Source organism: Genypterus blacodes, unplaced genomic scaffold, assembly GCF_046128005.1.
Source record: "Genypterus blacodes isolate CSIRO-AG114 ecotype Tasmania unplaced genomic scaffold, CSIRO-AGI_Gbla_v1 ptg000007l_1, whole genome shotgun sequence".
In the NCBI taxonomy this organism is placed as follows: Eukaryota; Metazoa; Chordata; class Actinopteri; order Ophidiiformes; family Ophidiidae; genus Genypterus; species Genypterus blacodes.
This window is the reverse complement of record NW_027466821.1, coordinates 903603-928364: the sequence shown is the minus strand read 5'-3', so window position 1 is coordinate 928364 and position 24762 is coordinate 903603. Positions and strand designations below refer to the sequence as shown.

At 44.0% G+C, this 24762-nt stretch overlaps 1 protein-coding gene across 1 annotated transcript in view; it reads right to left on the bottom strand.

The window, feature by feature from the left end:
• Positions 1 to 24762, bottom strand: part of nav3 (neuron navigator 3) — a 144763-nt gene that overhangs the window by 31633 nt on the left and 88368 nt on the right. Inside the window, exons 10-12 of the mRNA XM_076150703.1 lie at positions 16008 to 16116; positions 10526 to 10933; positions 8838 to 8957 (exon numbers count right to left, since the gene is read on the bottom strand). Of these exons, the coding sequence (XP_076006818.1) occupies positions 8838 to 8957; positions 10526 to 10933; positions 16008 to 16116 (637 nt within the window). The remainder of the gene's footprint in view (positions 1 to 8837; positions 8958 to 10525; positions 10934 to 16007; positions 16117 to 24762) is intronic.

Genomic DNA, 24762 nt, shown 5'->3' with positions numbered 1-24762 from the left:
AGTACTTCTCACAGATTTTAGTTAACAGGCAAAGCTCACAAAAAGCTTTTTTACTTCCTCCTTGGCTGTGATTAAAAGCACAAAGAGCCAAAGCTATAAGCTCTCCATCAGCAGAAAGTCAATTCAACACATGCATACGCAGCACAACAGAGCATCAATCAGATGTTCCAGTCAGAGCTTTGTGAGTGCCTGTGTTGCAAGCTTTACTCTCAACTCACCTCCTTTTAGGATGGATGGTGGATGGGTGGTCTGTCTGTCTGTGACCCGTTTCCCTATCGCGTCCACTACCACGCCACAACAGGAGCCAAATCCCCACCTGGCTGCTCGAAGAGCTAGCTGTGACACGACTGGGAGACCAGAGAGGGAATGGGGACGAGAGAGAGAGAGAGATAGAGAGAAGAAGAGAAAGGAGAAAAGGACTACCTCACTCTTCCACTTTCCCCCATCTCCACTCCCCTGCTGTTGCTGCTGCCCCCTCCCCTTCCTTCTGCTTCCCTTCCCCTCCCTACCAGGCCGGGCCCGTCAGCCCCCTGGAGATGCAATCAGACATGTCGTCAGCAGGGCGTTACTAAGGGTTAATTAATGGAGGATGACAATGCAGAATTGTGCCAAACGAAGGTGGAAGATCTTAGCCGGACACAAGGTGTGTGCCCGCAGTGCATTGTCTTTGCAGGATGCCTGTGACTGGAAGTGATCTCATGCATAATACGTGAGGTGGCTCAGAAAAGTCTGTCCATGTAGTGTGTTAGGAAATTATTTATGATGCTGAAAGAGCCTGACGGTGGGCCGCAATCCAAATTCATTAGCACCCACACTCAAATCTGAGAACTGCTCAGATGAAAGCCAAAATGTTCCCAACCATGACCTAACATTTAGAATATATACAGTGCACATATTAGCTACAGACTGAATCCCCTCTGTGTGATACAAAGGAGTGGTCGAGACGTCCATTAATGCAGAAAGTAGAGGATGACCATCAAGGTGCCTTTTCCAAAGAAACTACAATCATTTGCATTCTAACAAAACAGAGTGATCAGACTTGTCACCGGAAAATCCATTTCAGCCAAGTATAACTTAATTAAAGAGACAGACCTTGGGAGGGGGAGCGGGCTGGAAATCTGTCTTCTGCCAAGAAATGACAGCAGAACCGCAGAGCTCCCTGGCTGGATTGGTAAAGGAGACCTGGCTTACTTACTGCAATACAGCCAAAGTCGTCGACAACTCAAGTCTTCAGGCATATTCAGCAGCGAGGGCAATAAGCATAAATTTTGATTTCCGGCAAACCTTATCGCACGGATAAGGATGAAGGGAAGGAGACAGTCAGGCAGTGGGTTGGACAGCCACCCACTAAGACAAAAGGTGGGGGTATGGGGCTGGGGGGGTTTCGAGATGATGATGGGGGCGTCAAAGGGTCACATCGCCTTCTGCTGCTGATCTCTGTGGCAGGTGAGCTGGCAAGACGGCAGGCGAGCCGCCACCTAACCCAACAACATATACATTACATTACATTACGAGCATTTGGCAGACGCTTTTATCCAAAGCGATTTACATTACATTACCACCCTACGCAGAGGGGGGAGCAATTGAGGGTTCGGTGCCTTGCTCAGGGGCACCTTGGCATGGACTCGAACCGGCGACCCTCCAGTTCCCAAGCGGACGCTCTACCCACTGAGCTACTGCCTCCCCATCATCTACTGTTCATCCACAGGGGCCTTAATCCTTCATAGGTACAGGATTATGGCATTACAGCATGACAGACAGCAGCAGCTCTCAACAGAGGCTTGAATCCCACCACCAGAGTTGTTATTTGCACCATCCATGGTGAACGACATGCAACATTCACCATCTCCACTCCATAGAGACATATTTCACTTGTGGACATTTCTCAATCCTGCACTCTAATGATATCTTGTTTACTGACCCCCTCACAGAATAAACAAACAATACTTCCTGTGCCACTGCATTAAATCTGTCCGGCCTTAATTAGAAGACAGCACTCAGCATTTGATGAGATTACATTTTCATGACCCACAAAAGAGTCGGGCATCATGTCAGTAAACAGAATTAGCAATAACAGGACCTTTGTTGATTCTTATCTTCACAAGCTCATTACATTCCAGTCAGATGATGAATGGAATTACATCCCAGGAAACTATCAACTAAGTGAATCTGACACAGATGCAGAGCTCCCGTATATAGCAGAATATACTTTGTCCTTATGCTCTTTTACAACTTTCCAAGGACCCTAAAGGCAAACATGCCCTTGGGAGAGATTGCGGTGCTCATTTTAAAGGGTCCTTTCCTATTGTCAGTATTTTCCTATCTTCACACTGGATTCAGCTCTCGAATTAACTACAGCTTTCTCTCCTATAAACACAGTTTATCTGTTAACTAGCCAATTCATTCAAGTTTAAATCACCAGAGCACTGGGGTGTTTTCTTATAGAGTGTTACTACAAATACAATTAAGGTTGCAATGCTGTTGAGCATTACTTCTGCAGGAGGACGCCACTGTGGCATCTCGGAGACTCTATTTCTATGCCTCTTACATCTAAACATGACTAGGCAATTGTAATTGCTTTGGTTGCTGTGATGATGTCACTTCCTACAGTGGTTTAAATGCAGATGTTATTGAAAAAAACCTGGTGGAAGTCAGTTTTGATTATGATTAAGAGTTTCATCAAATCAAAATGACACACAGTGCTTCGTGCTCAGTTTGGCATTTGGTATCAGTTTGCCCTTTCCATGCCATTACAGTAGAAGTGAGCAACCACAAGCTGAGCTGTTGGCATTTTGGTGAACATTTGATTTCTTGGGTTACACTGAGAACACACATCTGACCCCAGCACATCACCTATATGATAATTTAGGGCAATTCCAGATCTTTTTCACGATAACTGCCTAAATCACAAGTACTGTATTTACATTGAGATCAACTTGACAACTTATACAAGTTTAAGACGAATATAACAAGGACGTCACTTCCAAAACCGCCTGTGCCGAGCTAAAAATAGTCTTAAAGCTATCTATCATTTACAAACGCTCTTTTAGCCTGTATGGATGTGTTTCGCTTCAGCAGATTAAATCCTAACAGATATCTGAAGGCAGCAATGACAGATATGTGGGCTCCGTCTTCAGCCTGCTATTGTCAAAGCGCACAGCCACTCGACTCCACTACAAAGACAACTCTCTCTCCCTCCCTCCCTCTCTCTCTCTCGTTCTCTCTTTTATTTTAGCCGCAGATTTTCTGCTGCCTTACACTTGTGAGTTGACAGCAACTCCTGTACCATTAACTGGGATGTTTTACCTCACGCATCACCATTATCGGCACAGCTGATTTAAGGTTCTCGGATCAGTAATGTGATTGGCTGGGAAGATCTTGATTAATTACCCAACCTGTCTGATTTTAATTCCACAGACTTTATTCCACTTTGCACATCGCACCTATACATGAATGAAAATAGCAGATGTGTTTGCAAGCACAAACAACGTTACACAAGTCAATCTCATGCGTCACCACATGAGTCATCTCACTTTTCCTCAAGGGTGAACTAAAACTACGAGAATAGAACTGATTTCACAAGCTGATGTTTAGAGACAGGTGTCAGCCTTATAGGACAGGCTCATACATTCATTTATTAACGAGCTTTTCAGCACATATATAATGCATTGCTTTAGAATATAAATATCTCATTTCCTATTATCTCATCCCTGTATCACCTTAAGGTTGGTCATCGCGACGACATCACTGTTTCCCAAAAATCTTGTTGATTGAGCTAATTTTGCCTGCATTTCCATCTGTATGTGTACGAGCCAACGTCATTCATTGCAAGAAATTATACACAATTTATGAACCATTTCTTTGATCAATCAATGATATATATTTCCTTTTATGCTTAAAAGTGTACATGCTCACAAAATTAGAACAACAACGTGTTTCAAAAGCTCTCTTCACAACATTTGTATGCACCTGCCGACCGGTAGCAAACCACACACACTCGGTTTCTGTTCAAAGATGTCAAGTATGTACACTGAGACGACCCGTGTGAACTGATGGAGACCATCACCATATGGGAAATGTCATCAATCACGGTGACAGAGGTATCGCATTAGCCATGTGACTCCCAACCCCCCAGATCCAACATGATGGCTCCAGGTGCAGGGAGGACATATTAGAGGCACAGGGGCATGAAAGTTTATCATCGTGAGAATATTATGTCAGCAAAGCTTGGTGAAGAAAAGCTGTAATATAGTGTGGAGGAAACTTTTAGTACAAATGCTAAAATATGACCTTACCAGTAAGATCAAAATGAACTGACAACTGACAAGATGTGGTTGAATTTTAAAGCAGGAAAGACATTGTAAAAATAAGAAGAAGAACTTGTAGAATTCATAATGGAGTTACAAAAGGACAAAAACAGAATAATCTTGTAAGATACATGCTGGCACCCGTCTTAGAACGAGCACCACTAAAATGGATTCACTAAGGACCAAATTAAATCAAGTCCAATTTCCTTTTTCAGACAAGCTGATTTATAAATAAAACAGTGGCCGTGCTTGTATGGTAACAGTTTTTTTCTTTTGGCTCAGAGATCATCTGCAGCAGTGCGACAGAGTCTTTGGGACCAAAAATCCCAAATTTATACAAATAAACTAGGGCAACACATATTTTCGCTGGCCATTCTGTAACTCTTTGACTTCACTAAATAATTCAGTGAGTGAGTTAATTAGAGGGGGCACCAAGCTGATGAGGACCCATTCCTTTCCCCAAGAGTAAACTATGAGGAAATATTCAGATTAATGATAAACAAATGGAGCTAGGATGGAAGATGTAGCGCCACACACATAAAAGATAAGAGATAAGAGGAAAAGTAAGCTTCTAAAAAAACGTGTGCCTAACTTTCCTTGAGCTTCTGTGAATGAAAAGATGGCTAATTAGTGCCTGTGGGGGCAGCCATTTTCCTGTTTATGAGAGGAAATGTATCTGTAAGCATGCACCTGCACGAGGGTGGAAACACAAAGACACTGCATGAAGCAGCCACAGCTGGGTACTCAAACTGTACCAAACTTCTTGCAATTACCATTACAGTTACAGCTGAATTTAGTATGTGTGACAGTGCTTTTCATCAGTGCAGGGAAATTGTTGAATATTAGAGAAAGTGATGGAAGGGGGGATTGACATCTGCCAAAGAAGATGATATGAGGTACGATTCCTCCTGCGGCAGAGATGAACCGCATTAAAACTTCTCTATGACAATGGGCTTCGTCGTTGATGGCAAAAACGTCTTCAAATCTCCTTGTCTCTTACAACAGCAACCTCAACTCCAAAGTGGAGCTGTGACAGCAATGATTGTGCTGCTCTGCAACACAAATGCAAAACTCTGCACACAAACATGCATAAACTTAGAAGACCAACCAGGCACACTTGGAAACAATGCAACACAACAAACTTGTCTTAATGCCCAAAAGCTTCCAGACCGCAAACAACTTGTTTAGAGAGAGAGAGAGAGAGAGAGAGAAAGAGAGAGAGAGAGAGAGAGAGACAGAGAGAGAGAGAGAGAGAGACCGTTGTGCTAAAAGCAAGGGCCTTTTACTTATTCATGTCTTTGGGAGCCTGTCGGTGTCAGAACACTCTCCCTGGGTGCCTTCTCTTGACAGCAGAGCCATAAGAATAAGCATCTACAGCAGCATATTTTTAGCGAGGGCTTTTAGCTTTTAGCCAAGGATTCATTGTTGTTTTGAAATGGACACATCATAAGAAGGGTCTGGGCTTTTGTTATTCAGCGTTGAGTCGATGGCCTGTCAGAGCTGGCAGCTGCCTGACTCCCTGGGATGATACAGATGACCCGTGCCATAAACTATTTTTTGCAGAATATGAGATTCTGTTCGGGCCAATTCAAATGCACCACCTACAGTCGCATCGAGCATCTCCCATATAAACTGTAAGTTACACTGTGCCAAAGTAAACACACAATGTTTTAATCGGTCCCAGTCACATTGCTGGTCATACAGTAAGTCATTTAGAGGCTTAGATTTGCTCTGTGCAGGGGGTTGTTGGTTTGGGATAAAGTGGGGAGGAGTGGAGAGGGGAACAGTGACCGGTAATAAGCCTGCTGGGGGCTCAGTTTGTAGTGCACAACACTGACACCCACATCTCTGTCTCAAAGTTACTCTCTTTACTTTTGCCAGTGTGCAAGACTGACTGGGAAGTGAGGGATGCCTGTCCTGAACTACACTTAGAGGTATCGTCTTCAAAACGACTTTTATCTACCCCTCTGTCCAAACAATAGTAATATCACGCATTTGACCTTGGGCCCCTCTGAGGTCCTGCAGCCCTGGCCCTCTGCCTAGTTGCCTCATTTGAAAATCCATCCATTAACTGCCATTGCCTTTTCTTTTTCTATATGTAATCCTATGAGAGATGGCCACGTCCCAAAATGCACTGATGCCTTCAATTGCACTCAGAACTTTGAATAAGTCTCCAAATCGAGCTCTCGGGTAAGATCCTCACTCCTGGAATACCAATGTGGGTATTTCAGGCAATGAAAAGTTCTTAAAAATCAGGGAGGAGAAAGTTTGAGCCTTATCCTTTTCTCATTTCATTTAAAGCCAAGGGGTTATGTGGGAGGAAGATGGTTGGTTTTGGATAAAGAAGGAACCAATCATAGAGAGCAAATCGTGTCCTGTGGAGGACGCTAAAGCAGGGGCACAGGTGTGAAGCACACTGAGCGCTGGCTCCCGAAATGAATTTGCCCCTGAGCTTTGTCATATGTCAGTGGGAAGCGAGAGCTTAGCTTGTGACGATCACACTTGTTGGAGGGAAGCAGAGGGAAGTGGAGGGAAGCGTTCAGGCTCTGTGGATGTTTGTGTGAGACGGGCGTGTCTGGATGTGTGTGTATATATAGTTTTGTATGGGGGAACAAACAAGATGGAAAGAAAACAGGGTTTTAGACTTCAATGCAGATCCTATTGGGACACTCGCCTGCAGGCATCTTGAGGGGAAGCAGCGCACCGCTAACCCAGGCAAAGAGAGAGACCCCCAGGTAAAACACTCTTTCAAATAGAAAAGTTGAACATGCAGAGTGAAGCTAAGATTTGGGAAAAGGAAGGAAAAGTTCCCATTTATTCTTCTGAACCCATCTGTTTCACTGACAGGCGGACCAACTTGTGATGACCAGGGTCAGCTCTATCACATTTAGCAAACCTCTGGGCAGGATTTCCACGGCTTGACATTCGGTTAATCGCAGATATGATCAGACTTGCCCTCCAGTGACTGAATGGACTGATAAAACAAGTTTGTGGCACTAGCATGGAACTCAGAAACACCTGGATTGCTTAGACTGGAATGCAATTGGATCATATTAGCTAGTTGATCATGACTTTGTTCGAAGTTGCTTTATATAACAGCGACTTGAACAGAAAACTCAAAAGACTAATCAAAGGCACAGCATCTACAGTATATGCAACCAAGAGAATGTGGCTTGATACTTTCTTCAGTTGTGTTGCTTTCCAGTGCATTTGACAGTTCAAAAATTCAATCCATCATTATAACAAATACCATCTATTAGCCCCAAATAAGCAACCAGCTGAGTCTGGAGAGACGCAGCGTATTGCTCCTCAAGCTTCTCACATCTCTAAACACAACGGCTCATTAAAATCTTGGCAAAATTCAGAAGCTGCGACACTGGGAAATGTCACTGCATCTGTCAATTCCCAGCAGCGTCTCTGAAGTCCTGTCATCACAAACTCAGCCCGACAGCTTTCAATCGATATCACGTCTCTCCCTCTCACCTCGTTTAGTCATAGATGTCCTTGCAGTAGAGGAGTTTCCTACAAATCACCTCTGCAGTTGGACGTAAAGTCACATTTCATCCTGCTTGTTGTTTGCTATGTTTTCGTTGTATTATGTAAAGTCAAACTAGGTGCGTTTGGTGCAATGCAGGTACCACCGGAGTAGATTCACTCTCAATTTCTGGTCCACAATAAACGTCACCTTTTTTTGCAATTAGCTGATATTTATCCTCTGAGAGTCGTTCACACCTCAAGCCATGGGACTCCTTGGGTCACATGGGGGTCATATGGTAGTAGTAAACATTGCACAAGATGAGGTTCAAACTGCTCTTTAGCTTTAAATAGGGTGTGTTTTTCCATCTTGACATAAATGGTTTCCCAAAGACCTACTTACTGCAGCGTAGTTCTAACAATCTTACCCTCACCCTTGCACAGTTGCACAATTAGCAGCAAGGTAGTTGTCGGTTTTGTGGGATCAGTGTTGTGGAACGACAATGTGCAAATTGAGTTTCAATTGTGTGTTGCTGTGGTTGTGTGTGTTTGTCACCACTGTTTTATAGGGTGAACATCTCTCAGAGGACAAATGTCAGTTTACTGTCCACTACTGACTGAAGAAGTTACATACATGAATGTTGAAACACCCTCAAGGCTAAGCGGCAAGTCTGTTGCTGTAATCCATTGCTTCTACAGACAACATCCCAGTAAGCTCCTTTCTCCAACTTAGAACTTTAAGGTTCTAAGCTGGTTGTAAAGCACAGTCTGCTGGAACTGTTGCAACATATCCTACGCCGTGTACCTGAAAATGAGCAGCAACTACAAAGTCTTCATCTGAAAGCAACCCGAGGGATGAAACTTATTCCACTGGTGCCCATTGAAAAGGAGCATAAAAGTAGACACTGTGTGCACATTTGGGTAATTCATACCGTGTGTGCCCCGAATATGTGCTGAAATTCAGCTACACTTAGGTGTGGACCACACAGATAAATCCATGTAATGGGCAAAATAGTAGCCAAGCCACAGTGAGACAGAAGAAGAACACGTCCTTACCTGTCTATGTCCCCCTGCATCTCTTTACTGCCTCTATGGGACATTTCTCGGGAAGAAGACACGTCTGTGGCTCGGCCTGAGTTCCGTGCGTACAGATGGAGGCCGCCGTCTGTAAGGTATCTGTGAGAGGAATGGTGAAACCAATGCCATCATGGAATCAATTTGGTTGATTGATAAAACAGTTGACTGATGAAATCAACATTGTTGAGATTGTGTGTAAATCTTTATGAATACAAGTGCATGTGTGTCTAAGACTACAGGTCTTGATGCTCAATTGAGATTTGATTTTTACTTGTCTCTTCTAAATCTGAAACAGCATGTAAGCCCAAACGAGGTTCATTTCAGACTACCAGAGAAGTAGAGAGCAAAGATTAGAGCACTTGTTGCATCACGAGGTTACCCAAGTTATGGTAGATATCAGATATCCACATGCTAACAGTAAGAAGGACATGAAATTGGATGTAAAATATGAATACAACCATTGCTGTCCATGTCATCATTCTCCTCTACCTCATGTTGCCGCAGACTTTTAAACATGCTATAGAAGGTTTAACTTGTATTATTACAAGTAAAAACATTAATGTGTGTAATTTGTGTACGATTGGCTTAGAAACTAAAACCTCTTTTGTGCATGGGAGTTGTTTCAGTCGTAAATGTTTCTTACACAAGTATCAAGTATTAAATGAGCCGAACCTAAAGAGGCAATAAGAAATTATATTTTGGCAAAGAAACTGGACATTAGGCATTAACATGTTTGATTTAAGAAGCTATGTAAGCTATGTAAGAAGCTGTGAATGTGTCTATGTGGCAATGACTGAGTGGTTGGATTTGGGTTTACAGCCAGACAGCAATCAGACACGGCTGATAGGACACAAGGGTCATTAGCGTTGAGCTAATTAAGCTAATAATTCAGCTAATCACCTTTCCCTCATAGCTTGCTGTTACATTTTCTGCTCTGACACCTCTTTAATCTTATGGATGCTCCAATACTTTCCTCTCCGTTTAACTTCCCTCACAGCTTTCCCTTCCCCCAAAGCTTTTACGAGAAATCTGAAATACATGCAGTCGTGCCTGTGTGCGTGTGTGTGTGTTTACTGTGTGGGGGCAGACATCCATATCTTTTAAGGGAATTACTGCTTTCTTGCTCAATCCTCCCACTTGCTCAAGGGTGAAGGGAAGCATATACTGCTATTGAGAGCATGAAGGTCAGGAGCCTACACAGACATTGTGGTGATGTTTTATGGAAGACATTCAGGTGATCTGTCAGGCTATTCAGTGCCATCAAGGATCACAACAATGAGTTATTCTGTCTTTCCTTCAGGGCATGACAAAGCGGTACAGATCTTGGTGCTGATCAGGAGGCTATCTGTATCCACGCACACAGAAAAACAGCCTTGGCGACTGCATGACAACATAATTCATGATTGCAAGATGAGGAGATGCTCTATTGATGTTTAAAGGTTTTGCACTGACCAACCCAAACCCTTAAACCACATTTATCAGTTAGTTTGGCATACAAGTAATGTGAAAATTAATATTGTTATTGTCATGTTATTGTAAGAAAACTTTGTAATCTGAATTTGAGACCACATGGCCTACTCATGTGTTGGTTTAAAGTGAGTAAGTAAGCAGAAATCCAGAAGTAGCCGTGTTTGAGAAGTAGTTGACGGTATGGTTAGTCATCCTACCCGCTGGTGAGCTCATCCGTCCGGGCGTTCTTCCCCAGGATGTCCCCATCACTCACGTACCCTGCCACTTCCATCTCCATCCCTCCTTCTGGCCCTGCTCCTCCCTTCTCCCCATGCTCAGCCCCCCTTGCCCCTGCAGCTGCCGCTCGCCTCAGGGGGGCGCTGTACACAAACCTGGAGGGGTCCGGGTGCCCGCTGTAGCGCCCTGTCGTGGTGCCAGCGCCCGCTGTGCTCGCCCTGGGCGCAGCGTAGCTGCTGGGCATCGAGGGGGCGTCGCCTGCCTGGAGACGTGGCGTTTGTGATTGGCCCAGACGCCAGGCCATGGGGGAGGAGCGGGTGGCGAGGGCGGGGAGACTTCGCCCATTGACCTCAGTGGTTACTGTAGTGTCAAAGGTTGTTTCTAGGGTACTGTAATGAATGAGAGAAATTATGAGAGATGATAAAGCAAACAAGTCCGCCAAACAGATAAGCAAAGGCCATGCAAAGGGAATGAGTCATATTCCCAATGAATGTCACTCTCTTTAAATCACATAATGTTTCTTCTACATAGCCATCTTGCTGTATGCACATAATGCAAACAGCTAATTTCACATTTCTTGATGCTGATAAGGACAAAACCACCTATAATCTTCTGTGGTACGAGTTTCAGCAATTTGTCAGAGCAATTGTTCCAATCAGCCATATTTCTTCACCTTCACAGATCCCGTCACAGATATTACACAGCTGATTACATTGTTTCAAAAAAACCCATCATAACACACCGGACTAAATTAACAAAGGCCTCAAGGTCACATTCTGACCTTTATTTAAGTCGACACACTAGAATTTACTTTTTTAAGAGGATGTTTAGATGCCCTTTAGATTTTTCTAAATATTGTTAATACAATTTTCCAAGGTTTTTGTTCGAATTTCTCGTTTCTTTGAGATATTTTTCAAAAGCATTCTTGTAGAATTAGAATTTTCTGGAAACAGGCAGAAATTCCAGGGTTTTCATGAACCTCGCGATGAAGTCATGTCTAGTAAAAGATGACTGTAGACTTAATATTAAAATTACACGAGAGAGAGACAGAGACAGAGAGAGACCTGCAACTATCCTGCATTGTGTTACTGTGAGCTCTCTCTACTGGAACAAAGAATGTACTGCATGCACAGGAGGCAAAGCTTCCATGTATAATTCATGTCATCATCAAACTCTGCTGACAACCTGGCAAACAAGATGCGAATGTACACTGAGCAAAACTCACATTTAAACAGATTACCATGTCAAATTTAAAACAGTGATGTTCATTTCAGTAATAGTATAGTTTAATTTACATCCATATCTCCTGCTCAGCTATAAATAACAAGATGCACTCAATTCAGTTCAAGTCAGAAAGTGGGTCCTGATCAGATGGCTGCTTGTTTGCTGACCTTCATGAGGTGCAAAGCAATGACGGCTCAAACTAGTGTCACACAGGAAGCTATGAGGAGGGTGTGAGAGGAGCTGTGTGTGTGAGTGTGCGCGTGTGCCTGTGCTAGGTAAGATGCATGGCAAGTCACATCACATCTTTATCAACACCTTCTGGAATCACTGGGACACGCACAGGCACACACACACACACACACACGCACACACACACACACACACACACACACACACACACACACACACACACAGGGTCGAGAAGGCAAATGGAATAACAGCTGTTTATCTTATAAGCGATCGCAGATTAGTATTGAAATACAGAAATTAATTTGTCATTGCATATAACCCCAAACTCATTTAACCACTCATACACAAAGTAGCTTATGTGATCAGCTTATCTCTATCTGCAGAGACGAGGAGAGAGAGACTGTGAGGGACTGTGTGCGTAGGTGTTAAAATAAATGAGTCATGCCACGGCTGAAGCGTGAGTACATATTATGAAATAGTACACATGACAAACTATACACATTTTAATTAACACTTATTTTTACCTCAAATGCTCAAATAAGAAGATGATGCCCACAGGAGCAATCAAAATCAAAGTGGATTTGCCTTACTGGACGCCAACCTCAAGTTTAGTTAAGCACGATAAAAATTAGGGAAAATAACAAAAACTGTGTGTCACCTTTCAAGGCTGAAAGATTTCCTGATTTGAAACGTGATGCAAGTTTGAGAGTTATACACTGGAACAAAGCTGTTTGTAAAACCTAGTTAGAGAGATTAGTTATTGAGGCTCTTGAGCTGAAGATTATCAGATTCTGGTCCTCCACTTCTACTGTAATCACCCCTTTTGTGCTGCGCACTGCCGGCAAATGCAGAACAACAGCAAAAGATAAAACCTTATTGCTGAGTAATGTGAGATAAAACATAAAACTTTAATCTTCTGCTGCTAATGAAGTTCTCTCCATTCCTTTTTTCCGCAATAACGCATTTCTGTACAAATCTGTTGCAGACAAAACTGTAGCGTGTGTGTGTTTTGACAGTCAACATTTTACAAGAAAGGCTGTAGGCTTTAAACTTGAATTCAATGTTTACTAACTTTTGTAGCAAAAATGACTTGACAGGTAATCAACATTCCTGCTGCTCTTCAGCTTTTGGTGGTTCAGTAGAAGATGCTGTCATACAATTGACAGCATCTTCTACTGAACCATCCAAAGCTACAAGTGGCCCTGAACTGAAGTGTCAGCTAAAAACTTGTATTAACATTTTAACATTCAAATATGTCTCATACATGCACTCTAACAGGACTATCAGCTATTTTTCATTCCAAAGCAAAGAATGATTCATCCTCCCTGTTCTATATAAAATTAAAAGTCTAATAAGACAAAATAAACAAACCCATCTGTGAGGGTATTATGTTCAAAATATTGGCACTTCTTAAATCCCCACGAGTCGCTCAGTCCTAAGCAGATACAGAACAAAAGCCAGGGAGCTCTTCCAGGTTTGTCCTTCAGCAGTACACAGCTTTTCTTCACACAGGTAGCTTTTTCTTTTACCTCCCAAATGTCAATCAATAGCATTTTCATTGTCTGGATTAAGAACAAAACAAACCGTAGTGGGAAATTAAATGTGCTTTGCGATCAATACAGATTGTCTACCGAGGCCCCAACACGTCTCGCCTTCTAAGTCACGTTGAGGATGTTATGCGGCGGCGTCAAAGTCAAAAAGTCTGTTCAATGAGAAAGGAAAGAAGCTGTTTCCCAGATGCATAATTTTCCAGAACACCAGGTGTATATATTTCCAATATTTAGTACATCTGAATATCAATGATGCGTGTTGAAGGAATGTCTTTACATTACATTACGATCATTTAGCAGACACTTTTATCCAAAGCAACTTACATTACATTACCACCCATTACAGAGGGGGGAGCAATTGCGGGTTCGGTGCCTTGCTCAGGGGCACCTCGGCAGGGACTCCAACCGGCGACCCTGTGGTTCCCAGGCAGAAGCTCTACCGACTGAGCCACTGCCCTCTACCGACTGAGCCCTGCCCTCTTGGGGGTAATGCCTGCAAAGAGCCTCAACGCATTTGTACTTATGGAAAACCAATCGTGGAAAGCAGAGAGATTAGAGAGGAAAGAAGAGGAAATGAATCACCTGTGCAATCGTCCCTTCTTTTAACCGAATTTCATGTAGCACACGTGGCTGAACAGATGGAAACAGTGGCCAATCATCATAGTTCACAGGTAGTTAAGTCTCCAAGCTACAATAATGCCAAAAGCTGTTTCTGAATTACACAGTGGACGAGTACAATTTTAGTGATAACTTGCAGCGATGTTGTTTCAACGTTGCAACAGAGGGAGTTCAAATAAATGCAAGATATGACCGGCAGCCGCCCTTCACACATGTGTATACGCATGTGTGAAGGTAACATCAAGTATACTCCTAGTTTTAGAAGGACAGAATCATTTTATATTCTAATGGCTACCACAGAGCCCATTTGGCAAGGATGGGAGGTTTAGACAGGTATGGAGGGATGGTGAACCCCAATATGGGAGCGAAGAGAGGGAGTGAGTGATGAATATGACAGTCAGGTCTGCTCCAGTGGAACGGCCATTAATTACTCTGAATGTGCGTCGAAGCTTCATGGAGATTACAGCCGTTTCTTATCGGTGAGGAAGATTAGGGCGCTGTGTCCAGGCTATTGTCATGGACAGAATTGGTATGCAAACTCTCAGGCTGCCCTCACTTATAGAATATAAACATTGGCTTGTGGTTAGAGGAGAACCAACACACCAGCACACACAGGCGAGCTGACTTCCTATTTTCCATTTAATCTAATGGCTCAAACCTGTGCATTAGTGCATACACCATTTCAGACCAGGGCTCTCTGAATTGTTTGCAATCACACGTAGACACACATATTGTGTTATCGTAATGTGGAGATAAGATGATGCATTTTCCACTTATTCCTTTCCGTCTGTCCTTGTATCTCTGATGAATGTGAATGGCACCGGTGCTCCTGGACCAATGAAATGCATCACACACACCCTAAACCTTCTGGGTGCCCGTGGATTAATTGTGCTGGAAAGACAATGGCGACGTATTGATCTTGTCTGCCCATGACTACACTGGGGGGGTGGGGGGGGGGCGGCGGCGATGAAAAACAAACACACACACACACAGCCTTGCCATCTGTCATGGCTGTCTCACAGCCTGGCCACCATCTTCCTCCGCAAATGGGGCAAAACACACAAAATAATAGACTGAGGGAGAAGGAGAGAGATGAGCAGGGAGCCAATGCCGGGAGAGCTGACTTAAACCACTGCTTACCATTTTGTCATCACCTGAGTCACAGTGTCTACAATGCATGATGTTAGATTCTTCATTAGTCACAGATGGGACCTGCCGTACGTCTAAGATGATGGATGAGTGTCATTGCTGAATGTCCTTACATGTGTGCCAGCTGCCGAGGACACTGAGGCAATTGGTGTTGAAAGGTGTGTATTTTGTTTTGGGTATGATGCAGCTTCATGCATGTAAACATGCCATTAAAAAGGGAATTTTTAGGCAATGAGAAGGTAAAACCATTTCATCTCTTGGTCTCATTGGAGTTACTCTTACGCTATAGTTTCCAAATTCTTTCACAATCTGATTTATTGAATTTGCACAAATTTATCAGACAAGTTTGTCTAAAGACTTTGAAGCACTACAAGAAACTGACTGTAACTGGGAGCATAGGGAAGTTGTGGCGTCAAATGAATTACAGAGGCAGCGTCTATTCCCCTGTGCGGCTACAGCCTAGACAGTGAAGTGGTATTATACCTGGAAGATTTCTGGACTCAATCCAGGACTAGCTGGGAAAGTCTGGGTGGGAGAAACGAACACCATGGTAACACCATGGTAACACCATAATCCACGCGGAACTCCGAGGCTGGAAAGGTTTGGTTTCAACATTTTCATCCCTTTGCTTCCGTTTTAAACACTGTGTGATGAATCCAAACGAAATCATCCCAAATTCCCAGAACTCATGCTAAACACTGCAAGTGATGGATTGTACCATCTGTGTGCCTACCTGTGGGTGATCTGCGTCCCCCGTAGGCTGGACATAGTTTCTTCCAGGTTCTGCCGCAGGTCGGCGATATTCTTCACTGTCCTCATGCGTCTGGCCTCAGGGTCCTCTCCTAGAGACGCACATTTGAACACGAGTTATTGGCCTGTATGGTCGCGCACATAGCACTTATATATAAATACTCACACATCTTGCATACACACACACAAACACACAAAGAAAGACATATTTCACTTAACATCTCAATTGGGAGAACAATACAACTTCACATCGCAATGACAGTCGTCTTGGGTGTTCTCAAATAAATCGGACTGTCAGTCAAACAGGTGGCTCCCTGTGCAGCTATTTCCCTATACAAAGACGGACGCTATTTTGTGCAATATTGACATTTTTACCTGGTGAAAGGAGAAATGTTGTGCCGTGACACTTTGGTGAGTTTGGGACCCAATCATGCCAGCAAGGCAAACTCTGTCACAGCTCCTCTCTGTCTCTGTGAGGCATGTCAGGAAATGCTGCCACTTTGGTCCACCATCTTTCTACCGCTTCCCCAAGCAGCCATCAAGCGCATGGCTATGAAGGCTCTTCATATGTTTTATGCATTTCTCAGTACCTCATTTTCAGATAAAGTACTGTTACACTGAGACATTCTGAGGGAGCACTGCTAATAAGCATGGGTGGGCCACATTTCAGAGCTGTGAGCTGTGAGTACAGACCAAAGAATCTACTTGTCTGCTCCAATTAAGCTGCTCTTATTCGCCTGTCAAGCCGACGTCTATTCTCAAGCGGGTACCGCAGAATGAGACGCAGAAAAGATGATGGTCAGACCTCTTTCCAGTTTTAAGGGGATTTCTAAGACGAGATAAATGAGCCAGTGGATTTCAAACAATGAGTACACAACGCAGTACAATGTAAATACCAGTGTTAGACAGCAGAACACTGTGACTGAAACAAACACGGGCAGATAGTCGTGGATTTAAAGTTAAAACGACTGCACTAAGTAGCTCAGGGAAAAAGCATTTCTATCTATCAAAGTGAAAACTCATTTACAATTGACCTCAAGGAATTCAGCTAAACTATCTAGCAAAATGCCACACAGAGTGAAAAACCTTCATATAAATAAAAATTCAATATTTGTTAAGTTTCACTTGATTCACTAAAAACAACAAATATGAAGGAACTTGCCTCGGGACAATGAAACAAGAACTACGTCAACAACATCTAGTTTGAATAGACAACCCTATCTCCACCATTTATAAATAGGCACATTCAATTTGTTTTCATGCTCGGAGAAAAAGCAGCTGCTTCAAGGCTGGATAAGGGAAACTACACAAAACTGAGACTTTGAGTTTGCATTCATCTAAATCCACATCATTACAATCATAACAGGTACAGGATGCAGGAGAGTCAAGAGGAACATGTTGTAAAGATTATCCTCTCTTCTTGAAAGCTCTGCCATGACTAAATGAGCAAAAAAATCACACTAATCCACTTCAACTTCACCTTGCTGCAACACTCCTCTGCACGCTGGGTGAAAACAGGGCTGGTTACAGGTAGTGTCGCCGATTGGGCAGACATACTTACTTGACTGGCCGTAGCCAACGCCAAGGACTATGAAACACAGATGATGGACAAACACTTGAGGTTTAAGCAGGCGTGTAGGTGTCAAAGTGAGCGGCATATTCAACATCTGTCAACATGTCATAGAAATAAAGATGTATTAAAAATGCAGCTTTAAGGGAGCAAGCTTTTACTACCAATTATATAAGATTATAGAAATGCGGCAAAATAAATAAGAAGCTCATTGTGTCACGACTACATGACTGAAACATTCTGCAGACCTTGGACACCCTGATTTAATTGGATTTTCTTTAAAAATAACGATGGACATCTAGCTACTTTTAAGTTAATTCAGGGCCTTGAAAAACTAATAGGACATTAGCACCCGCTGGCAATGACAGGATTCGTTCCAAACAGTACAATGTCTGCATTAATTAGACACAACCAGCCATCAACAACACTGCACTCCACCACCCTGATGACCATGCTGGGTAAAGAGCAATGAGATTTAATTGAGGTCAGGTGTTAACTTGGCAATCAATGACAATGAGGTTCTGTGCCCTGAATGATATCCTTGTCAAGATGGAATACAAACAGAAGGACAGGACAACCAAATGACCAATGACAAACTAAGATCCCTTCGTAGAGGGTTTCAGCTGTAAATGACAATCGGAACGCTCATCTCCTAGGTGATGCCCTCTCAGGAAAGATTGATTGCATTTTGACATGACATGAGGAGATGTGCCCTAGACTCTCAATCATTGATGGACACTTCATCCAATGTGGTAAGGTGGCCCTGGCTATGAGTTTCCATTAATGCCAACTGGAGCCGCTTCAAATTATAAGCTAATATTTATTCCAAACACAATACCTCAGCAGGCGCGGACAGAGACAGACAGAGAGAGCGAGAGAGAGAGGTGAGGCCAGATGAAAAGAGGAGAATAAATTGCATTAATTTGGATCCTAGCTGCTCTCTCGTTGTTGGCCAGGTGAGGCTCCGGAGCAGCCAGCTGAGCATGGGCCAGGGAGGGATCGCAAAGGCACACCAGGAGAGATGCACACACACACACACACACACACACAAACACACACACACATGCACACAAACAAACACACACACACACACACACACACACACACACACACACACACACACACACACACACAAACACACACACAAACACACAAAAGAGAACCCACACTGGGTGCGGAACAGCAACAACACCGCTCAAAATAGAGTTGACACAACATAATGCAAATGACTGCTGTTTATACACACACCCGGACACACACACATATTGGCGGGTGTCACGCTGCCAATTCTGCCTGCATCTCCCTTGCTGCAGCCCTTTTCCCATAATGCATACTGATTGGAACTGATGCCCTTAGCTCCAGCTGAATATTATTGGACTACTATTGCCAATTTCAGAAATGGTGAAAACACAGGCATACACACTTACACACACACCTGGGCTGTACTGTACCCCACCGTTGCAGCAGTTTGTCACCTAATCACCCTTTAATGAAACAGTATTTGGCCTGTGTTGGCTCAGTTGGCACCTTGCACACACACACACACACACACACATGCTCTACGCAATTTCCTCGCCCCTGCTGCTAAATGTGTTTCCTAACGGGCGTCTCGGCACACTGAGAGCTTGTTAATACTCATCAATTGATCCCCAAGGCAGAAAGCTCCAACAGCCACGGCATTTCAGAATACTTTGAAAGCCAAATTTGTAGCGGCGGAAAAAAGGTTGAACGACTTCTAAACTATCTGGGTACACACACGCAGGCACACACACACACACACACAAAACACACAAACGGTGCCATAATATGCTATTGATCAGGTCGGCTGTGTGATTTTCAGGCAGTAAAGCAGGTGTGAAGTGTTAAAGCATCTCATTGTTTCTGCTTTATGCTGCATCACGCCTCGACCTGTTTAAAGGAATTCTATGGAAATGCTTGGAAACAATCTACACTCTACCAGAGCTCACTGCACTTTGCTTCATCTATACTGACGCTTCACACATGTTCACACTAAGTAAGGGTCTGTCTCCACAGCTAAACCTCAACCCACAAATTCCCTTCCCTCAAGCAACAAAGCTGGAGAATTTTAGACGGCTTCCCATTACAGAGGCGAACATCCTGCCAACCTGGAAGTTAACAGAGCTGCTATCAGAGTAAAGCGTAGTACCTGTGGGTTAAAGAAGGGAGCTGCTAAATTCACAGTGCAGCACTTCTTGCCAATGCTGCACTGCTCGCAGAGATGAAGCCCCGCTTTACAGAAAGCAATCGTGGAGGAGTACGAGTCGGAGAGTGTGTGTGTGTGTGTGTGTGCACGTAAAGTAGATCTTACCTGTTTGTGTCTGTGTCTGTATACATGCTGCTGCGTGTATGAATCGTCATAGTGTATGTATGAGCTGATTGACACACACACTTGCTCGTACACCTTACAGAATGTCTTAAAATGCTAATAATGTAATATATACCAAAGGACAAGACTGAACATTTGAACAGAATAAGAAACAGCCCTACTACTCGCCATCTAAGTTCAACCTCTCCCACAAAATTTGGTGACTATACCTTCGTATGGGACTTACGTGGGCGTGGCTGTTTGTGCAGCACCTGCTCGAGATCGCCCAGCATGGTGAGTATCAACTCCTTATCCAATTGAGCTGCTCCCTCTCGAGGGCCTCCCCCAGAGACCTCCTCCTCTGCCCAGTACCCGCTGTCCTTCTCCCTGCCTCCCTGCTTCCCACCACGCCTGGCCGCTGTCGCCGCCGCGGCCGCATCCTCGTCCAAACGGCCGCCACTGCCGCCCTCCTCGTCCATTCTCACCTCCTCCCTGGATGTCCTCAGCTCGGTCCGTGTTTGTCCACCGTATGAGGCGCGCTGAGGTCGTGCACCTGCGGCCGTGCATCGCCAAGGGACGGGAATCAGGGAGTGCTCCGACTGGGACAGCATTTTGGTGAGGGAAAGGGACAGGGATCGTGCTCTGGGGGCTCGCACCCCTCCACCTCTCGCGACCACATCCTTCCTTGGACTTCCCTGCAAGCTGCCACCTGCCCTTTGGGTGGACGATGAGTACAGCAAGGTATTTTGAGGATGGGAATGGCGAGGTGGTGGTTCACCAAGCTCAAAAGCGTAGACCCTCTGCTCACCGTCGCTCACTAAGGTCAGGTTTGTCAGCGAGCGTTGCTTGATCCGGAGGTTGAGGTTGTCGGGAAGAGGCTGGGCAGGCCGCCGTGCCGGGCTGCCCCCCTGGTAGACGGTGAACTCCGCTCCTCGCTTCATCCCTGCTGGCTGCTCTCCTCCCTGTCAGACTCACCACTTCAGTGTGTGAAACTATGCATGAGAGTGGATCCACCTGTTTGTCGCTCAGCGTTTCACATCGTGGCTGCACCGGCACCGAGAGAGCAGAAGGAGGGAAGGAAGAACTGGAGGACCGAGGAGGTAGAGAGATGAGTCCCCACGTCCCACGCCTCTCAAATGAGGTCCAGGCTCGGGGGTGTTGGAGGCAGAGTAGGCACACCGCAAAGAGAAGAGACAAGATCTCCCTCTCAGGCATGTAGGTAGAATCCAGATCCATCCTTGATCCTTCCCATACTCATGGTCAAAGGCTGAGGCACAATCCCTTATTTACCTTCTCCTTTTGTCTTCATGTCTTCTCCCTCTATGTCTTTTCAGCTCCTTTCTCTTCTTCTCTTAACACAGCCAGGGGCGTGGATGAATGAGTCCTGGCATCTCCCTTTTCCGCTCCTCACACGTTCGCATTCTCTCTCTCTCTCTCTCTCTCTCTCGCGCCTTCTCCCTCCCGCGCTCACACTCTCTTTATCTTTTCCCAGATTAAATGACAGTCCCTCTTCCTGCACCCTTATCTCTCTCTTTCCACCTTCTGTCTCTCTTTTAATAACCACCTCGCTGACACACTTCTCATGCCTCCCTCTGACTCTCTCACTCTCTTCGCCTCCCTCTCTTTCTCTCGCTCCCTCTCTGCTCACAGCCCGAGAATGAGCGGCTGGTGAAGCCGGCAACGAGACTCACATAGACTCTGCCGGTGCATTCTATCATGCAGCCTGCAGTGTACGCTCTCTCGCTCGCTCTCTCTCTCGCTCTCTCTCTCTCAACCTTCTCTCTTTATTTCCAAATCCATGCTTTCTCCCAAATATAATCTGTTCTGTTTACCTCCCTCCCTTACCTATTGTCATTTCTCCATCATCCTTCCAAACCCCTTTCATTCTCTACTCTCTCTCTCTGTCTCTCTCTCTCTCTCTCACACACACACACACACACACACACACACACACACACACACACACACACACACACACACACACACACACACACATACTGAATGACAGTATTGTTTGGACAGTGCACCTGTAATCTTGCAGCACTACGTCAGGCGCTTCACTTAATTAAACAGCCCACCCGCAGCTTATCCTGGATCAACAATGAGATCGCAGCACCCACAGTACCCGTTCATATCGATCAGAGCAGGCTTCATCAGACCAACAATTATTAGCCACAGCCGTCGACAACAAAGTTCCTCACTCCACTTACAGCAGTTGCCTCAGAAACCATAACATCTAGGTGATCTATTGAGACTTTGACATTGAGACATTGAGAGGTTCTGCACAGTTTCTTCGCCATCATTTCAATGCAATGAGCAAACGATAGACAAACAGACGAAAATCAATAAACTGATATACTACTCACTTCCCAGCTTTCCATTAACCTCACAGATGAATGCACTTGTTTTGTGACTTACAACGAGTTGACTCACATCCGCAGGAAGACCACTGTTCAAAGTGACAGAGCTTGATTCATCCACGCCTCACATGTATGCATCTTACACTGCTTCTTCTATTTAATTGCAGCACCGACAAATAAATGGTGCATAGTCTGCATGTAGACCTATTGAGTGCAAAGACGTGGAAGAAAATCCAGAAGAAAAGCTGTATTTCAGGAGTATAACACGTATTGCAACAAGCATAACAACCTGTTTGATGCATTGGAAACACATGCATGGTTCTCTGCACCTTAATCATATTTTGGTAGAAATTCTCAATAGACCTTATTTGTTTGGATCTGTTTGGGTATGGTCACGATTGACATTGCCCTCAACCGGCACACAGAAAAAGAGCACGCTTGTCATGTGGTCTCTGGGGTTTGCACACAGTTTCCTTCTCAAAGTGCCATTTCTGCCCCTCGACGGAGATGAAGTCGGAAAATGAGGTATGCAAAACAACCATAAAACCAGTGTGTTTTGTTGTGTTGTGAAATGGAGTCATAACAAAGTGAATGGTCAGTGGCGCAGGCTAAATTTATCCTTTAAATTGTGGCTTTTAGAAAAGCCGCAGCCGTAGCAAAATGTATGGAATGTCAATGATGACCTGACATCTACAGCCCTGTAATCACAGAGTGCTTGGACACTTTGAACTTGACATCTTATTCTTCACACAGTCAGTTTTTTAATGATGTAATAAGCCATGTGAGCACGAGGTGTCAATTAAGATATTTAAAAGGTTGGAAGGATTGTTAGGTAACAAATGGTCAGACAAGACAATGACTCAAATAGATGTCCAGCAATAAATGCCGGGTATTGGAATAATATTCAATTTAAATGGGATAAACATTATGAAAGTGGACTCTAAGGATCTGACTGAGACGATTTCTGCGTGCCAGCGGTTTGTGTTTTGATGTTGTGTTGGCTGGCTTTAGCCATTAAATCCTGCTCCTTGTCAGGAATTTAAGCCTGTGGTTTACTTTAGTGGTTCAAACTCCATCGAACATGAACATCTGGTGAACTGTCTCTGAACTCTGTATAAATATAACAAAAGTCATTGTAATTTAAGGACAATGGACAGAAAATAAAGATATGTTATCCTCCATGCAAATGAAGGTTTATTTTACTTAGCAAAGATCGTTTCTCTGCCCTCTAAATCTTCACCTTTACTCTGGCCTGGACACGATATATTTTGTTATATTGATCTCATTCTCATTTTTGTGCAAATCAAAGTAATGCTCATAAAGTTATAGCGATTGGTTCCAAGTAACGGCCAGTGGAGCTATCTGAAGAAAATTATATAAATTAGCAGATATTGTGCTCCTCTTCTGAATAATTTAATTAATTCTCAGAAAACAAGGCTTTAACCACAACCTGTGGATTAATGGTTAAAGTCTGACTCTCTCTCACTGCCATTGATTGGAGCTCTGTTCTGCCACTATACAGCTAGAAATTCTGAACTGATGGTGTTGCAAGGTGCAATGTGAAAACTATGCGGAGACTGAAAACAGAATGCCACTCTCCATATCTATCAATGATGCATTTTAGTGATGCTGTGCCACACGATCAGTCATGATGCAACATAGGTCCTCTAACAGATGATGACAGCCTGCAGGGATGTAAACAAAGGGCCACAGATGCTCCCTGTGTTCAGATGTCAGCAATGACCTTTTCACATCGCTATGTGGAACCACCACATGCACACACACACACACCTACCCTGGTACAGGAGCCGTTAGAAAAATCTTTCCTCCTGCAGTTACCCTGCAACTATCCTCCATTTACACTGCACCATATCTTTCCGTCTTTAAACTCTCAGCTGTTGCAGATAGAACAGATGTTCAACAACCCTAATTTTGCCTATTCGGCTTTTTGAGTGAAATGACCTCATTTTTACAATGTAATATAGCAGGGACTATGCAGAAAGTCACACAATGTGAAATTTATGCTATAGAGCAATGCATCAGGTAAGACAAACCCATTGGTCCAGAAGTGGCTTCAAAGAGTCAATATTTATCCGCCTAGTCACCTAGTTAGGCGCACACACACACACACACAAAGTACAAGGCTACCAAGAGATGGTTTGTCCAGTATGAGCAATCAAAGCAGAACACGCATTTCGGGAGGGGGCTTTACTGAGAAAATACCTCAAAACTGGTAAGTGGATCAAAGTGTTTGTTTGGCACATTAGCACATTGTCAAGTGAAAATAAGTGGATGGAAATCTGTTTAATTTGTCCCCCTTTTATAATACTTTAATAATAAAGCACCTCTAGATTGGTATAAGGCTTATAATGGATGCTGAAGAGTAGAAGACAATTAATGTGTGACCAACCTTGCATATGAAATTTAAATTCCGACACACTGGTACGCACACGTTCACACTCGTAGACATGCAGACAGAAAC